Below are 16087 nucleotides of genomic sequence, written 5' to 3' on the forward strand. Positions count from 1 at the left end.
TGTTGGGATGGAATTGGTTACCTGGCAACCTAGAGTTATTAACGTACAAATTGTTTGAAAATCCTTTTAACAATATTGTCAAAGGACTAATCAAGATTCATCACATTATATAGATTAATTGGAATCATAATGACTTTTTCAAACTAACTTATTTCAATATAAATTTCTCAGGCCCAGGTCCTGCAGATAAGCATTACCTGACATGCATGGCCAAGGCCTTGTCTGGGGTCATTACTAGTGGAATTCTGACCTCTCGTGGTTCCATGTTGGAAGTGCATGTTGAGTCCATCCTGGGGGTATTAGACTGTTATTATTACCACATTAATTTTTGCCATTCCATTCAAAGCAATATGATATAACTTTCACCTCTATAGTATATAATTAACCCTTCACATTGCATAAAAAATACACATGCAACGCCAGGATATGGGCATGGTTGGGCACCAGAAGCACACAGGTTGTGAAAATACAGGTTAGGTTAGGGTTAACCCAGCTGCAACATACACTAATTTATGGAGGTCAAGGTTGTGTACATGAAATAAGTACAATAATATTATCAAATTAAAATTTTGATTACAAATTTCCTGTGGATGCGCTAAAGTTAAAATATTCACAAAAGTGTTGCTGGATAAATAGTGCATAAACAGTTGATGTGAAGTGCAGATAGGGATAGTGAATAGTGAAGTGCAGTTGTTGTGTTTTATTGCTGCTTTTAACTTTTCTGACGTTCCTCTAATGTGGCAGAGGGACTGCAGTCGACCTCACCTGGCAAATGAAAACCTGTTACAATAAAAAAAAGCACAATTGGCCATGTGCCAAGTGCATTTTTAAATCTGGGCAATTTTCCATAAAACAAGACTCAAAATTGTGTGTGTGTGTGTGTGTGTGTGTGTGTGTGTGTGTTTCAGGCTCTACACAGAAATGACTGCTGGACTGAATCCTAAATGCCACAAGGTAATTTGTGGGCAGAATGGCCTGAATGACTGTTGCATCCTGTTATTCATACAGATCTGCTCACCAAACATTGACTTGTTATGTATTGAAAAAAAACAATCTTTATGTGTTTTATCTGAATAAAGACATACATAATGCTTAGTTATCATCACAGTCCATGATTATCCTTTTTTAGATTACACATGTTGCTGTTGAGATATTTAAAGTGAAAGTGAAGTGATTCTCATTGTAATGCATAGCAAGCACAACACACGGTGTCACAATGAAATGTGCCCTCTGCATTAAACCATCACCCTTTGTGAGAATTGTGCAGCCATGAAAGGCGCCCGGGGGAGTGGGGATGGGGAGCAGGGTGTGTGGGGATGGTGCTTTGCTCAGTGGCACATCAGTGGCACTTTGGCAGCTTGTGATTTGAACCAGCAACTTTCTGATTATGTGTCCGCTTCCTTACCCGCTAGGCCACAACTGCCCCAATTTACAGGTCATTCGCTCCTCATAACAATTAATTTGCCATTCTAGTTCTAATTAATGTTTAATTTGTTGAACAGCGGTAGTTCTGCTGCGTGCGCACGTGTGTGGTCCTGGTGACATGACGGCTTTGAGCTGTAAGGTAATAGTGGGCATGTGTGCTTCATAATTTCCGGGAGCTGGGTTCCCATTAACATGCCGACACTGGTCACAGTATCGATGGGACATTTATCAGCGGGAAGCAGTGAGGACCTGTGCTGCCAGTTAGAGGGGACACAGAAGGATGTGTCCGGAAGGATAAGGTCTCATTTCTTAAAGCCCCCTAGGCTCAGGCTTCAGCACAGACAGTTTCACTCTGCACCATCTCTCAGGAGGGCCTTAAAGGTCCCGTTATGATTTTTATTTTTTTTTGCTTTTATATAGGTCTTAGTGGTCCTCTAATACTATATCTGAAGTCTCTTTCTGAACTTCAGCTGTGGTGTAGAATTACAGCCACTTGTAGCCAGTCCCACAATGAGATTTCCCCAGGAGGCAACATTTCGGTGTCTTTAGCTTTAAATGCAAATGAGGATGAGAGAAGCGGGACGAAGAGGAGAGCAACTGCAATGCCTTGCACATTTGGAAGCCATGGCAGTCAGTGGGAGTAATGTTTTAGAGGAGGGGTGGAAAGTTCTCTGGGTGGACAAAGCATAAGAAATGGGAGGTAACCTTTCCCCGTATGACGACATAAGGGGAGACATTCCAGATCCGACCATCTGAGTTGCTGCTCACTGAACAGTTAAGCAAAATTGCCAAAGCACTCTTTATACCTATCGCCATTTCTAGTCACTGCAGGCTCATAGACAGGCTAGGGGAACAAGTAGTAATGTTAAATAAAGTGACATTTTCACAATGTGGGACCTTTAAAAGGTTTTTTTCCTCAGATTTTCTCTTTTGTAGGATATTTTACACCCATTTATTGCTGTAACCACACCTCAAGGTTATGTGAATGTACAACATATTATAACATATTATATAACATTACTTTTAAGATCTCTTGATTGACATCAAGAGTGCGTTTAGTGACCATTGCTTTTCTTTATGCATGGTCAAGATTCAAGATTTTTATTTGTCATGTGCATAGTTACACAAGTACAACATGCAGTGAATTGTATCCTGAATCGCTTCATTTTTGCTGTGCATTGTTAAGGATAAAGTATAGAAAATAAATCAAAATAGACTCAATGGGGGAAAAAATAAAACAGATTATAAGAGGAGTAAGGCTAAAGCTAAAATACAAGTAAATATTAATGTTCAAGGAGAACACTGACAGACATCGCTGGGCGGTGGATGACTTTGGATACTGCACTGACACAGTATGTAGCAAATGCAATGTTAAGTAAAAGTCAAGTAGGGTACAGTAGTGTGTAATAAAGAACAGTAGTGTTCAAAAAGAATATTGTGCATTCACTGACAGTGGGTGGCCTAGCGGTTAAGGAAGCGGCCCGGTAATCAGCCACTGAGGTGCCACTGAGCAAAGCACCGTCCCCACACACTGCTCCCCAGGCACCTGTCATGGCTGCCCACTGCTCACCAAGGGTGATGGTTAAAAGCAGAGGACACATTTTGTTGTGTCACCGTGTGCTGTGCTGCAGTGTTTCACTTCACTGTTGTAGCAAGTGGTGATGAACATTCAGATGTGGCCTGAGGATAGAAACTCCTTCTGAGTCTCTCAGTCCTGGTCATGATGCTTATGAGTCTTTTGCCCAAATTTTAGGTCCTGGAACAGGCTGTTGTTGGGGTGTGTTTCGTCCTCAGTAACTTTGATGGCCCGTTTCCTACATCTCTTGATGTAAATGGCCTGCAGAGATGGAAGAGGTGAACTACAGCAGCATCCCGCCACACAGATTACCCTCTGTAGGTCTTTCTGATCCTGGATACAGCTGTTACCAAACTCCACAGTGGCATTATAGAAAGACTTTCAGATGCCTGGAGACACCCTGAACTTCCTCAGCGATCTCAGGTGGTACAGGTGTTGTTTGGTGTGTTGAACCTGGATGTGTTCAGACCATGTCATATCCTCCGAGATGTGGACACCCAGGTATTTGAAGCTGCTCAACCTCTCCACTGGAGTTCCATTGATGTTGAGAAGCTTGTAGTCCAGTTGCTGTCCCCTGTGGAGGTCCACCATCAGCTCCTTGGTCTTGCTGAGGTTCAGCTGGAGGTGGTTATTTTAGATAATAAAAAAATAGAATGTAGTTGACCTTTCTCCATCACCTTGCCAAATTTAGAGCTGGATTAATCGTGAGAGAGAAGCCCTGCACACATTCCAAATGAATGGCTGCCATTCACCACACCTGAAAGCCCGGTGACAGATGCATTTGACCCCAGAAACCTGCACATCCTCCCCAGTGGCTGTCTCATCATGCTACCATCAATGGCAGTGCTTGTTCACAAGTCTCTTCAGCATTCCTTGACAGCCTCTGCTCCAGCATTATAAAGGTTTATGCCCATTTATTTAAAACCAAGTGTCCACAATAATTCAACAGATTGTAAGAAACAGTTCAAAGATCTTATAATCATTCATTCACCAGTCTTAAACTTGGCATGTCTTGAGTGTGAAATGTTTATTCCACATGATAAATGTTGGTCTAACTCTCTATTTGCGTGTGTACATGTAAACATGTACTTTCTTTTTCTTGGTGCATAAAGTTTACATTTACATTTATGGCAAATTAGCAGACGCCCCTATCCAAAGCAACTTCACTACGGTTACAGTCCCCTTGGAGAGTCTCAGGGTTAAGTTTCTTGATCGGGGACACAATGGTAGTAAGTGGGGTTTGAACCTGTGACTTTGTGGTCTTCTGGTTCATAGGTTCATAAGTGTTATCCACTATGCTAGTACAAAGTAGATTTTAATTATACATTTCCTGCAATGTCATGGGTATGAACTTGCTTTTTTGGTGTTTGTTGTACCTTTCTGCATTTTAACTGAAATGCCAGTCACTGTATGTGCACTTATACAAGTACAGCTTGGTACAACGTGCTAATAATGGATCTGTTGGAAAAAAATAACTCCATAATTTGTATAACGTTACTGTTTATTTGCTACTCCTTATGTACAAAGCGACAGGATTTCTCCGTATTTGCACTTGCGTAATGGCATCTGCACAGGGATTAAAATGCATTATGGGGCCAAGAATAACCTGCGGCTGCTTCAGGTACAAAGACGGGCCTTTGTGCGTCGTTGCGCGAGTTCAAACAGCAAATCCCAACAGGGCAATTTGCATTCAGGCAAGTGGCTGTTTGTTACCAAGCCTTCCAGAAACCTCTAACGTCTTCGTCTGCAGACTCGTGGCATTTCCCATTCAGTGTAATGTGTGCGTAAACTGGGTTGCTTAAGGAAAAACTGCCATTGTCAACAACGTGCACAATGCCAGCCATGTAATTGAAGCCCGGTGAATGCCTCTGAAAAGCACATTAAAGGAATTCTTTATAAAATGACTAATCCTGTGCAAACCAGAAAATTGACAGGTATATGGTTATACATTATTTCACTGAACTGTATCAGAATTCAAATAATGGGCAGGGGCAAAATGCCAATGCAAATGTATTATTTGCAAATTGCATTTTATTGTAAGGACCTCCGTTGCTTGCATGAGGTCCTTGTTCATCTTCTCAAGTTGGCTTTAATGTGGAAAGAGTTTACGTAATAAAACCCGTAATAAAAACGTACAGTAATCTGGACAGTGATTACTGCAGTCCGGAGCTGTCATATTAATTGAGTCAGTTTATCATGTCTCGGGCGCAGACAGTAGATGGAAGTTGAGTGATCTTTAAACAGTGGTTTAAGATGGCGACCTGATAAGTTGTGTGGCACAACAGTTTTGATCAATGGAGCATGCATTTCGTATATTGCCAATTTAGATCCGCGCGATTAGCCTAAGTGGACCTTTAATGCACGTTAATTTATAATCCTGCTGTAGTAATCTTTTCTTTTAATTGTGTTTATTGTCATGTGGTTCCAGGCATGCAGCGACTGATCAAATAAAACGGTTCCAGGGAGAACGTGCAGAAACGAGCGCTTATGGAAATATATGTGCATTCGAACATAACAACAAATGTATTCATTTTGGAGACCAAGTTACAATTATGGGTCATATTAAAGAAACACATAAAACCAACATGCTGAGATGAAAGGCTCTGAAATGCTATTAATGCAGTCATATTTAAATGGCTTGTCCTGAGAACCGTCTCAGGCTTAGTGGCACTCTCAGTGGCGTTTGTAGTGCAACGTGCTTATCAACGGAGGACGGTCTCAATGGTAATTTTCTTTTTACTAGACAGCGCCGTGCCTGTTTAAATAATGATCGCAATCTCCCCCCTTGTTTGAACACAATTTCATCATTTTCCTCCTTTTTGACCTAAACTCCATTTAAGTTTTTTAATAATGATTTAGAAATTGTCAAGTTTCAGGTAAACACAAAGCGATTACCTTGATGGATTGAAGAGGCAGCGGATTTGTTTGACGCATGTCCTAAAGGACTGCAAATGAAGCAGCTTCACCTAGAGACCAAGCGGCACAGCCACCACGCTGGCTAAGCATTTCCTGCTCCAATCCATACGGCTGTGCATTATTCTGCTAAAGGGCACCACTGGGCCAGCGGGTCCACACGTTGTTCTGTACATGCTCAGGGTGTCCAATATGGTTACCAGCCATAAATGCCTCCCAAACTTCAAATAACTGTAGATGTAAAGCAGGCCATTGTTACGTTATTTGAATTTGAATTACATATTTTTTAAGTATTTGGACCATATACCCATAGACATATAAAGTCCTTTGGAAATTTTTTAGGTCTTGCAGTAAGAAGAAGACAACCATTTACCTCTATAGGACATGTATCTAGGGTCTGACCAGAAAGGGTGAGACTGATGGACTTGTCTTTTGCAGTGTGAGCATTATCCTGCTGGACAACAGCTTGTTGTGGAAAAAAAAAGGTTGGTCTCCAAAGCACGGATGGACTATGATGTGCACTGGCAGGAGATGTAAAAAGGCATTTGCATTTGGCCTCTCTGGACCTCACTATACAACTCTGCTGATCCAAACTTTACACATTCTGGATTTGGACTTTTCATGAAAGACCTGTGAAAAGCAAATTCCTGCGAATATTTAAATTCATTGTTGTGAATTTTTCTGACCAAAGATTTTCACATTCTCCCTTGTATATATTTATGGATTTAATTGCATTGCATTCACTTCATGATACAAAAGATTCCTCTTAAGCGATGCACCGTGAGGATGAAAGAAACACTATATTTTCGGACATCCTGGAGGGGATTCGAACGTCCGTTGTCTAATACCATTCTTTGATCGTTTTAGATTTCTCTCTATAGGCCTCGCATTGTGTTGGGAGGGCTGCTTCAGACAAGTGCTGGCCAACGGCTCGCCTAAATGAGGTTATACTGTTTCCTTACTGACTGTAAATTTCAATAATTTGTTGGAGGGGCCTCTCGCTGTCACTTTTTATCATATTATCAATGACCACTCAATTTTCTCCAGCCGCTCCAGCTACAGAGCTGACCCCGGCCCTATTACAGCCCTGTAATGAAGTGCAATGGAGTGGTAATTGGTTCACATTATACCAGATCAGGTAACATTAGCCTTATGTCCTTATCACAATGAACCCTGCTGGTGACTCTAAATGAGAAACCAAACACAGCTTTCTCTCTCTCTCCTTCCCTTTTTTTTTTTAAATGCAGGGTATCATCCAAAAAAAGCATTTCAGCTCATCCAGCCCCTCACGGACACCGTCCCCCCCTTTCCACTCACCCACCACCCCCACCGCATTTCCAGTTTTCCATTACCAGATTTTTATTTTGTATTTTTTTTTTGCAGGGTTGCAAACCTGTTTCCGGCTCCCCCCCTTAAAACCCCTCTAAAAGGCGCTATTACCGATGCAGATACGGTGGATTACTTACGCCGGCCAAGGACGTACAGTATGTTAGATGGTAATGTGAGTGAGGCGTAATGTGAGATGAGCTGTACAGTATCGCGCAGCCCCTAATTTGAGCTGGTCCCCGCCACCGCACTCTTTCTCTCAGAGACAATGAACAGTGCGGCTCGACTTCTGGAGGAGATACGGGCCGGCCATGAAGCCTCCGGCCGATAAATGGGACTTGTATTGCAATATTTGGACACGTTGCTTGCACCAGGCAGTAAAGTTGTTTTCAAATTACAATACTACTTTTTGGTTTATGTGTTATTTGTTTTAGCAGGAGGTCCTGAAAAAAAAAAAACAGCTGTAATGTCTCCTCATGTCCCTGCATTCAGACCATGTCAGCTGGTCAGTGGAGGTAGGTAGTAGAACCTTCATTCTATGCTGAAAGACGTCAGGCAGGTGAAGCAATGCATGCTGTTGTTATTAGACGCGGGGATAGAGAACGTGCTCTTTATGCTCGTCGCCATGTGATGTAACGGCGTTGAAACAGTGCTCTCACGTGACCCCCCGCGTTGTGACAACAAGGCACCTCCTGCGCCATCGCCACTACGGGGCACTGGAAATATTTAGACAAATTTACGGCAGGAAATTTGCTAAGCAAGTTAAGGACTGGTGGCCGATATCTTCTTATTAAAGGCCGGCCGCACGGATTTGCTCTGAGCCTCATAACTGACTCAGGCTTTTGCTGTGACTCAAGATAAAGGTTACTGTAGGGTCATGCTCTTGGAGGCTAAAGGGAGGGTTGGGTTGTTTTTTTTTTTACAGGAAATTACAAGGAAAGCTAGGACATTTATCGCCTGTGTGTACCTCAAATGGTGTGGATGAGGAAGCACACAGACCATAGACAGACAACGAGTCCTGAAATAAAGGGATGAGTTTGTAATGTAATGAGTCTGTAATCTGCGAGCCTTTTATCAGATGGCTGCTGAAACAATGTGTAAAAAGAGATGTTGGTGTATTTTGATGCTTTGTGTCTTTCCCATTTTCCAATAAGCAGATTTTCATGAATGCAGCGTCTGCTGCCATCTTATGGTCAGTTTTGGGAAATGCAGGAAGGAAGTACAATAATTAGTAAATTCATTTCCAAAAATAAAAAATTAATTCCACAAAAGTGAAGCAAATTTGCCCTAAAATAGGGACAATATAATTGTTTTTCAAAGCTTAGATTACAAACAAGTGTCATAAATGTGTAGAATTACAAACAAAATATCAAAAGTATAAAAGCAATGACTTTCTTATTACTACTGAAAAATGTTTTGAAAGTACGTTCATTACATTCTATTTTTGTAAAATCGACAGCAACTGCTTAAAGTAGTTCGTAAAATAAATCCTCACTTCATAGAATTGATAAAATGGATACTGTGGTATGCAGCATTCAATTACATACCAGTGATACCTATTTAAATTATATTTATTGAAATATTTATTTTCTATGAAAATTAGTGCACGTGGCTAATTTGTACCCAGCTCGTTGGTCCATTGTGTCTGGAAGGTTTTTCTGTCCACTTTAAGTAAATCCCACAAGACACACATCATAATGCCTTTCTAGCTGTGCCAGTGATTTTCGAGTTGATCCATTCTAGGTACTTAGTGACACGAGTGTAGACACCGGGCTTATTCTCCTGGCCACAGCTGTCACCCCAACTCACCAGGCCATAAAGGTAGTGCACCCCATCTTTCTGACAGGTTAAAGGGCCTCCTGAGTCACCCTGAAAGATAAAGCAGATTCTCTTCTAACTTCACTGCTGGCACAATCCACTACTTTTTTTTCAAAATGTTTAATTTAAACTGCATTTTGCATTTATTCGTTTACGGCCTTCGGTTACCTGGCAGGAGTCCACTCCCCCCTTTAGGTAGCCTGCGCAGAACATGCCGTCATCTAGAAGATTGCTATAGACCTTCTTGCTACTGCACTGCTCCTGAGAAATCAGGAGCACCTCGGCATCCAGCAGCTGGTCAGAGCCGTACTGTGCTGAAGAAGGATTCATTTCAGTAAATGACTTTTTATGAAACATAAAACATATTGCATACAGCACTGTGCAAACATTTTTCACCACAGCACAGCACCCAGTGCACACCGTGAAATGTGTCCTCTGCGTTTAACCAGTGGGCAGCCATGAATGGGCTGTGTGTGGAGACAGTTCTGTGCTCAAGGTCACCTCAGTGGAACCCTGGTGGCTGGGGATTCAAACCTTACGGTCCATAATTTTTGATTACGGGATTACTTTGCTAGGCCACCACTGCCCCATCCAGTAGAAATTCTGCATGAAACGCTTTTGCTAAATCAATATTTGTTTCGGTCATTTTTGCACAGTACTGTATGTATTATAGTCATGTGTGTGCTTCATGTTGATAAATTCAGTCCATACATTCCGGAGTTGCCCCCCATCCGGTGATGGTGCACTCAGTGCCATCTGAAAATGTGGCATTGGGCAAACACGCAGTCTTCACAAACTCAGTCTCCTCAGGGCATTGCCCCTCAGTGGATTTCAGCTGCAACAGCGCTTTAACGCAGAACACACACATTAGTCCCTTCCAAATGATACACGTCTGATTATTAGTAATGCAACCTTCAAAAGAATTAGTCACCAATATCGTTGTACACTGCTTCGGACGTCTCTTTGTAGTTCTCATGGAGAATGACCTTCTCCACTGTGAACGTCTGCTCTGTGGACTCAGGCTTCATCAGGTCCACACCTCCCAGGACCACTTGCATCTCTTTATTGTTGTCACTGAAAAGCATGAAACAGCTGGTCTGCAGCATGAATCCGGGGGGAATGTGCTGTTTGTAATTTAAACCGTGCATTCTTGGCAGACGTTGCGATGGATCGTGAATGGAGACATTCCACATATGTCAGAGCTTTGGACGTGTCTGGAGTGGTCTTAAAAGCTTTCAGCTTCCTTTATGGACATGGTTCCTGCCTGGCAGGAACCTCCCTATATGTGTAACTATTATATGTGTTGGACATTTTAAAAGTTATTTAGAATGTTCTGATCTGAGAGTTGACACATGACGTAAAATATAAAAACCTGACTTATTGTTCGTCATCAAACTCACATGCAATGGCCTGCTGTGAGCACCCAGCATGCCTTGATGAGGACACCGCCACAGACATGTCCAAAGGCTTGTTTGGAACCCTCAAGCCGGGCCTGTAACGATGCCTGCCATGGCTGTGCCCCTGGGACAGTCTTCAGGCCACCATAGATCCGATTTCTCCTGGCCAAGGGCCTTCCACAGGTAGCGAACTCCTTGACTGTGGCATTTTGGAGTACAGGTGACTGAAGCTGAGGACTGACTGGTTTTACTGGTGTCTCAGTGGGTTGAAGTGGGGCCTTGGGGGGCTGAACTGTAGCTCCAAATGGTTTAATTAGGATCTCCGGAGGTTTACTTGGGGTCTCTGGAGGCTTCATGGTGATACTACTATTTAGTATTACTAGTATTTCTGAAGCAGGAGAGGGTATAGGTTGGGCACTTTGGGCTGCATCCTCAGGTAATGGAGAAGAAGGTGCTATGATAAAAAATGTTATCAAAAACTAAATTAATATTGTCAATATTTAATTTATAAGGTGTGATTAAATATGTATTACCTGAACATTTCCTCACATTACAAAACTCCCACTTCAGTTTCTTCCCTTTCCTTATGAAGCACCAGGGTTTGATATCCCCATCTGGGTTCCTGGAACAACATGAGTGTACAAAAAATGGACCAACAATGTTATGGACCAACAGCGTTATCTCATAATTTATTCTCAACACGCAATAATGTAATATGTAGGTGATGAATCATGATGCCCAGTTGCTTTTCAATACCTGCAGAAATTGTGTGGGCCGAGTCCGCGATGATCTTCCAAGATGTTGAATGGGTTAACACCTTTCTCCAGCAGAAAGTACGAGTTCCAGTGGAGGCATTCATCATCATCATCGGTCTCTGACACCTTCCCCTGGTACAATTGACCATTTCCCTCATAGCAGTCACTTGGCACTATAAGGCAACGGTTGGTGGAATTCAACGATAAATACTTTGTGTTTATGGTATACTTTATTATGCAGGATGAATCTCGGGAATGTGAATTTTGTTTCAGGTACATTCATTTGTAAATTTCCCTATTGTGGGACTAATAAAGGATCATCTTATCTTATCTCATTTGCTAGCAAATTAGGCCGTGAATCTGACAAAGCTGAAGCAATATATAAGTTCGCCCAGGTCACTAATTCTTTACTATAATTCAATATTCTGTCATTGTTATTTGTATCAGTGTTTATATGCAGTTCTAATTTAAAATGTGCAGTTGGGATAAAGCTTGTCCTCCTAGGGGGTCCTTATTTGACTATCACCGGTCTCGGGTTTCATGACCAAGGTTTGATGGAACGATCATCTGCACTTACCTACTTGGCAGAATTTCCCAGAATAGCCATCAAGGCATTGGCAGTGGAAATCATTTTCATCCTTCATGCACGTGCCACCATTTAAGCAGGGGCCTGGGCTGCATGCAGCGACTTGAGCGGACAAATGCATAGAAGAAAGTCACAAATAACCAAGGTGAGCAGTCATATCTTTAATGAGTTGGTCCTCAACCTTTATGTTTTGTGCAGCACTTTAACTAATTCTCTTCTGCTGATCGCAACTTTACAGGCTTTAAATAAAGCATGCCCCAGACAAGGCTCAGACTTGACACCATCATTGTACCATTTGCTAACTGACTGTGAACTGAATGACAAAAGAACATTACATATTACAATGTCAACTGTAAATTTAGGTCGGAAATATGTTTATGGAATGCGAGAAATGGACGTAGGATTCCTTACCATGTTTACAGAACGGAGGTTTGAACGGCTCCTTGCATTTGCATTGGAAAAAGGGAGGCAGTGAAGTCAAGACGCACTGGCCATATCCACACATGTTCTTCTTACAAACTCTTTTACCTGAAGGAGATGCAAACTCAACTTCAGTTTGGAAATAATTTGTGGTCTGATGCATGATAGATGTTGCCACATACAACCTTTCTCACACCGCCGGCCCTTGAAAGGTTTGGTGCATCTGCACTTGAACTTGCCCCCTCTCTTCTCCTCGCAGACCCCCTTATTGAGGCAGGGGTTTGGCCTGCAGGTGCCTGAGGGACAGAGACGGGTTCATGAAGAAAAGATGGCGTGAAAGACAGCTCAGAGTTTTAATGTCTGTTAATGTTATCGAGGTTTATTGGTATCCAATTTATTTTGAAGGTATTTATAAAAATTTTACATGTACAGTGGGTTGCAAAAGAATTCGGCACCCTTGAACTTTTCCACATTTTCTATTTTATTGGAATTCCACGTGAAAGACCAATTCAAAGTGGTGTACACTTGAGAAGTGGAACAAAAATCATACATGATTCCAAACTTTTTGTACAAATAAATAACTGAAAAGTGGGGTGTGTGAAATTATTCAGCCCCCTTTGGTCTGAGTGCAGTCAGTTTCCCAAAGACATGAGTGCCAATGACTAAATAGAGTGCACCTGTGTGTAATCTAACATCAGTACAAATACAGCTGCTCTGTGACGGCCTCAGAGGTTGTTTAAGAGAATATTGGGAGCAACAACACCATGAAGTCCAAAGAACACACCAGACAGGTCAGGGATAAAGTTATTCAGACATTTAAAGCAGGCTTAGGCTGCAAAAAGATTTCCCAAGCCTTGAACATCCCACAGAGCACTGTTCAAGCAATCATTCAGAAATGGAAGGAGTATGGCACAACTCTAAACCTACCAAGACAAGGCCGTCCACCTAAACTCACAGGCCGAACAAGGACATCGCTGATCAGAAATGCAGCCAAGTGGTCCATGGTGACTCTGAATGAGCTGCAGAGATCTACAGCTCAGGTGGGGGAATCTGTCCATAGGACAACTATTAGTCGTGCACTGCAAAAAGTTGGCCTTTATGGAAGAGTGGCAAGAAGAAAGCCATTGTTAAAAGAAAACCATAAGAAGTCCCATTTGCAGTTTGCCACAAGCCATGCGGGGGGTACAGCAAACATGTGGAAGAAGCTGCTCTGGTCAGATGAGACCAAAATGGAACTTTTTGGCCAAAATGCAAAACGTTACGTGTGGTTGAAAACTAACACATCACTCTGAACACACCATCCACACTGTCAAATATGGTGGTCATGCTCTGGAGGTGCTTCTCTTCAGCAGGGACAGGGAAGCTGGTCAGAGTTGATGGGAAGATGGATGGAGCCAAATACAGGGCAATCTTGGAAGAAAACCTCTTGAAGTCTGCAAAAGACTTGAGACTGGGGTGGAGGTTCACCTTCCAGCAGGACAATGACCCTAAACATAAAGCCAGGGCAACAATGGAATGGTTTAAAACAAAATATTTCCATGTGTAATGGCCAGATCTAAATCCAATCAAGAATCTGTGGCAGGATCTGAAAACTGCTGTTCACAAACGCTGTCCATCTAATCTGACAGAGCTGGAGCTGTTTTGCAAAGAAGAACGGGCAAGAATTTCTCAAGATGTGCACAGTTGGTAGAGACATCCACTAAAAGGCTGGCAGCTGTAATTGCAGTAAAAGGTGGTTCTACAAAGTATTGACTCAGGTGGCTGAATAAATAAGAACACACCACTTTTCAGTTATTTATTTGTAAAAAATGTTTGGAATCATGTTTGATTTTTGTTCCACTTCTCAAGTGTACACCACTTTGAATTGGTCTTTCACGTGGAATTCCGATAAAATAGATTCATGTTTGTGGCTGTAATGTGACAAAATGTGGAAAAGTTCAAGTGGGCCGAATACTTTTGCAACCCACTGTATATAAATATGAAAACAAAACTGACAGCGAGAACACAGGAATAATGAATGTGAGCATTCTACCTCTTACCTCTTACCGCTTGTAATTCAAAAAGCCACTGGCCATCATTTTCATCATCGTCGTCATCACTTGTGTCGTCAGTGACATCATAATCTCTCAGAAGATCTGCATGAAGCAACATGATATGAGCATCAAAATTTCCCATCTTCCATATTACGTAGATTAGCTAGAATGTACAAGTAAAATTTAAGGGGCATTTAATGGTGGCCTAGCGTAATCAGAAAATTGCCGGTTCGAATCCCGATCCGCCACGGTACCACTGAGGTGCCACTGAGCAAAGCACCGTCCCCACACAAGCCTGTCATGACTGCCCACTGCTCACCAAGGGTGATGGGTTAAATGCAAGGGACACATTTCGTTGTGTGTACAGTGTGCTGTGCAGTGTATCACAATGACAATCACTTCACTTGAAAAAAACGGCGAAGAGCTTACCCTCTAGTCTGCGTCTCTGCTTTGGCCCGTGCTTTTTCTCATGCTCACCAGCCTTGTGATGTGGTGGTTTCTTGTGTTTTTCTTTAAACTGAGTAAATGAAAAGAGCACTAATATCAGAAGAGGGAATTGCATGGCTAAATTGTGCATTGCAATAGGACATCATACATGATATGAACAAACAAATGACATGTTTTGTAATTAAAGATTTTTTTCCGTCTGGTCAAACATATTGCAAAATAAAAATGCTGAATTTGTGTTCACTGACTAGATTACATGGCAGAACGTGAGAAGACGTGAGGCTTACCTCAGCTGGTGAGATAAACCCAGCGAGGAAGAGCATAAGAGCCAGAAGCCTGAGGTCCATGATGGTGACCGTCTGTCAGGGCCGAGGGGGCAGTAATTTCTGAGAGGCTCTTTTCACTCCTTGCCCTCTTTAGGAAAGATGACCTTTGACCTGCCACTGAGCAAATTCAAACATTGGTTGGACGGCATAGTGTGCGCACAGCTCTGCCTTGCAGTGCAAATGTCCTTGTGCACCCCAACTTCCCCCATGCATGTACCATACCCAAAGAATGATGAGACTAATAAGGAGGGATTTATAAAGGAGGGATTATAAACATTCGCAAATAACCAGTCTATTATTGATTAATAATTCAGTGTGATGCAGTGTGCAAAACACATACAGTTAATGTTGGCATTTGAGATTAGCTTAAAGAAAAAAATCTGGTCAAAAGTCCTATTGACAAAGCAAACTGTTTACAAATTTAGACTTTGTACATCGGAATAAACTTTTTTTTTACATGACCTACAGTCTGCAATAAAAACCATAATAGAAAACGACGGAACATTTGACATAAACATTGGAGCCTTCAAAATCAAACTTGCAAAAACGTTTCATTAAATATGATCGTGATCCATTTGCTGCGCTCCCGCGCTTCACTATTTCACCACCCGGTGGCGCGATTTCACTATTCTGTATGCTTTTCTTTTCTTTTTTTAATGAAAAAGGGTCATACAGATAAATGATATTTTTCACAGCAGTCAGTGCCAGCCTGTAAATGTTATGATGCAGGCGTAAATTCGAAAGCATGATTGCTGCCATCTAGCCGCTTAAAATGAGGATGTGCAGCTCTACTGCCGGTCGCCGAGTCCGGTCTGTGCCCAGCAGCGTGGCTGCAGTTGGTGCATCCGCCGAGTGATCGTGATGAAAACTGAGGAAGACGCGCGCTTTGCCTGGAACGTTTGTTTTCCCTCCGCTGAAGAACTTTAGTGACGTAAACGACCGTAAGCTTCTTAAAGGGGCAATTGGAGCAATGCAAAACAGATGCAATACCCTGGAAAATAAAAACTCACTTTAAAATGTAGTAAATATGTATTAGAGTTTGTTTGGAATAACCTTTATTTTATT

The 16087-nt window shown here is 42.1% G+C and overlaps 1 protein-coding gene across 2 annotated transcripts; it reads right to left on the reverse strand.

Annotated features, from left to right (window-relative positions):
* Positions 1 to 8733: 8733 nt before the first annotated feature.
* On the reverse strand, positions 8734 to 15924 carry LOC114795599 (hyaluronan-binding protein 2). 2 transcript variants are annotated; one of them, XM_028989090.1, is made up of 14 exons: positions 15696 to 15924; positions 14984 to 15139; positions 14679 to 14766; positions 14256 to 14351; positions 12402 to 12512; positions 12208 to 12324; positions 11788 to 11898; positions 11212 to 11383; positions 10989 to 11077; positions 10459 to 10909; positions 9990 to 10132; positions 9770 to 9904; positions 9227 to 9372; positions 8734 to 9109 (listed from the first exon to the last, which is right to left on the reverse strand). In XM_028989090.1, the coding sequence occupies exons 2-14, from the start codon at positions 15041 to 15043 to the stop codon at positions 8933 to 8935; spliced, it is 1896 nt and encodes a 631-aa protein (XP_028844923.1). In that variant the 5' UTR covers positions 15044 to 15139; positions 15696 to 15924; the 3' UTR covers positions 8734 to 8932. The 2 variants fall into 2 exon arrangements, with proteins under 2 accessions (XP_028844923.1, XP_028844922.1); XM_028989089.1 differs by lacking the exon at positions 15696 to 15924 and having other exon boundaries at positions 14984 to 15687.
* Positions 15925 to 16087: the final 163 nt, after the last annotated feature.

Source organism: Denticeps clupeoides, chromosome 8 (assembly GCF_900700375.1).
Source record: "Denticeps clupeoides chromosome 8, fDenClu1.1, whole genome shotgun sequence".
NCBI classification, from domain to species: Eukaryota; Metazoa; Chordata; class Actinopteri; order Clupeiformes; family Denticipitidae; genus Denticeps; species Denticeps clupeoides.

Excerpts from the sequence above, each read along its gene's own strand:
- LOC114795599 (XM_028989090.1), bottom strand. The coding sequence starts at position 15,043 with ATGGACCTCAGGCTTCTGGCTCTTATGCTCTTCCTCGCTGGGTTTATC. Across the intron at positions 11,384-11,787 it reads TGGGAAATTCTGCCAAGTAG|TGCCAAGTGACTGCTATGAG; the intron begins GTAAGTGCAGAT and ends GTTGCCTTATAG. Across the intron at positions 9,110-9,226 it reads GGGGAGTGGACTCCTGCCAG|GGTGACTCAGGAGGCCCTTT; the intron begins GTAACCGAAGGC and ends TTTATCTTTCAG.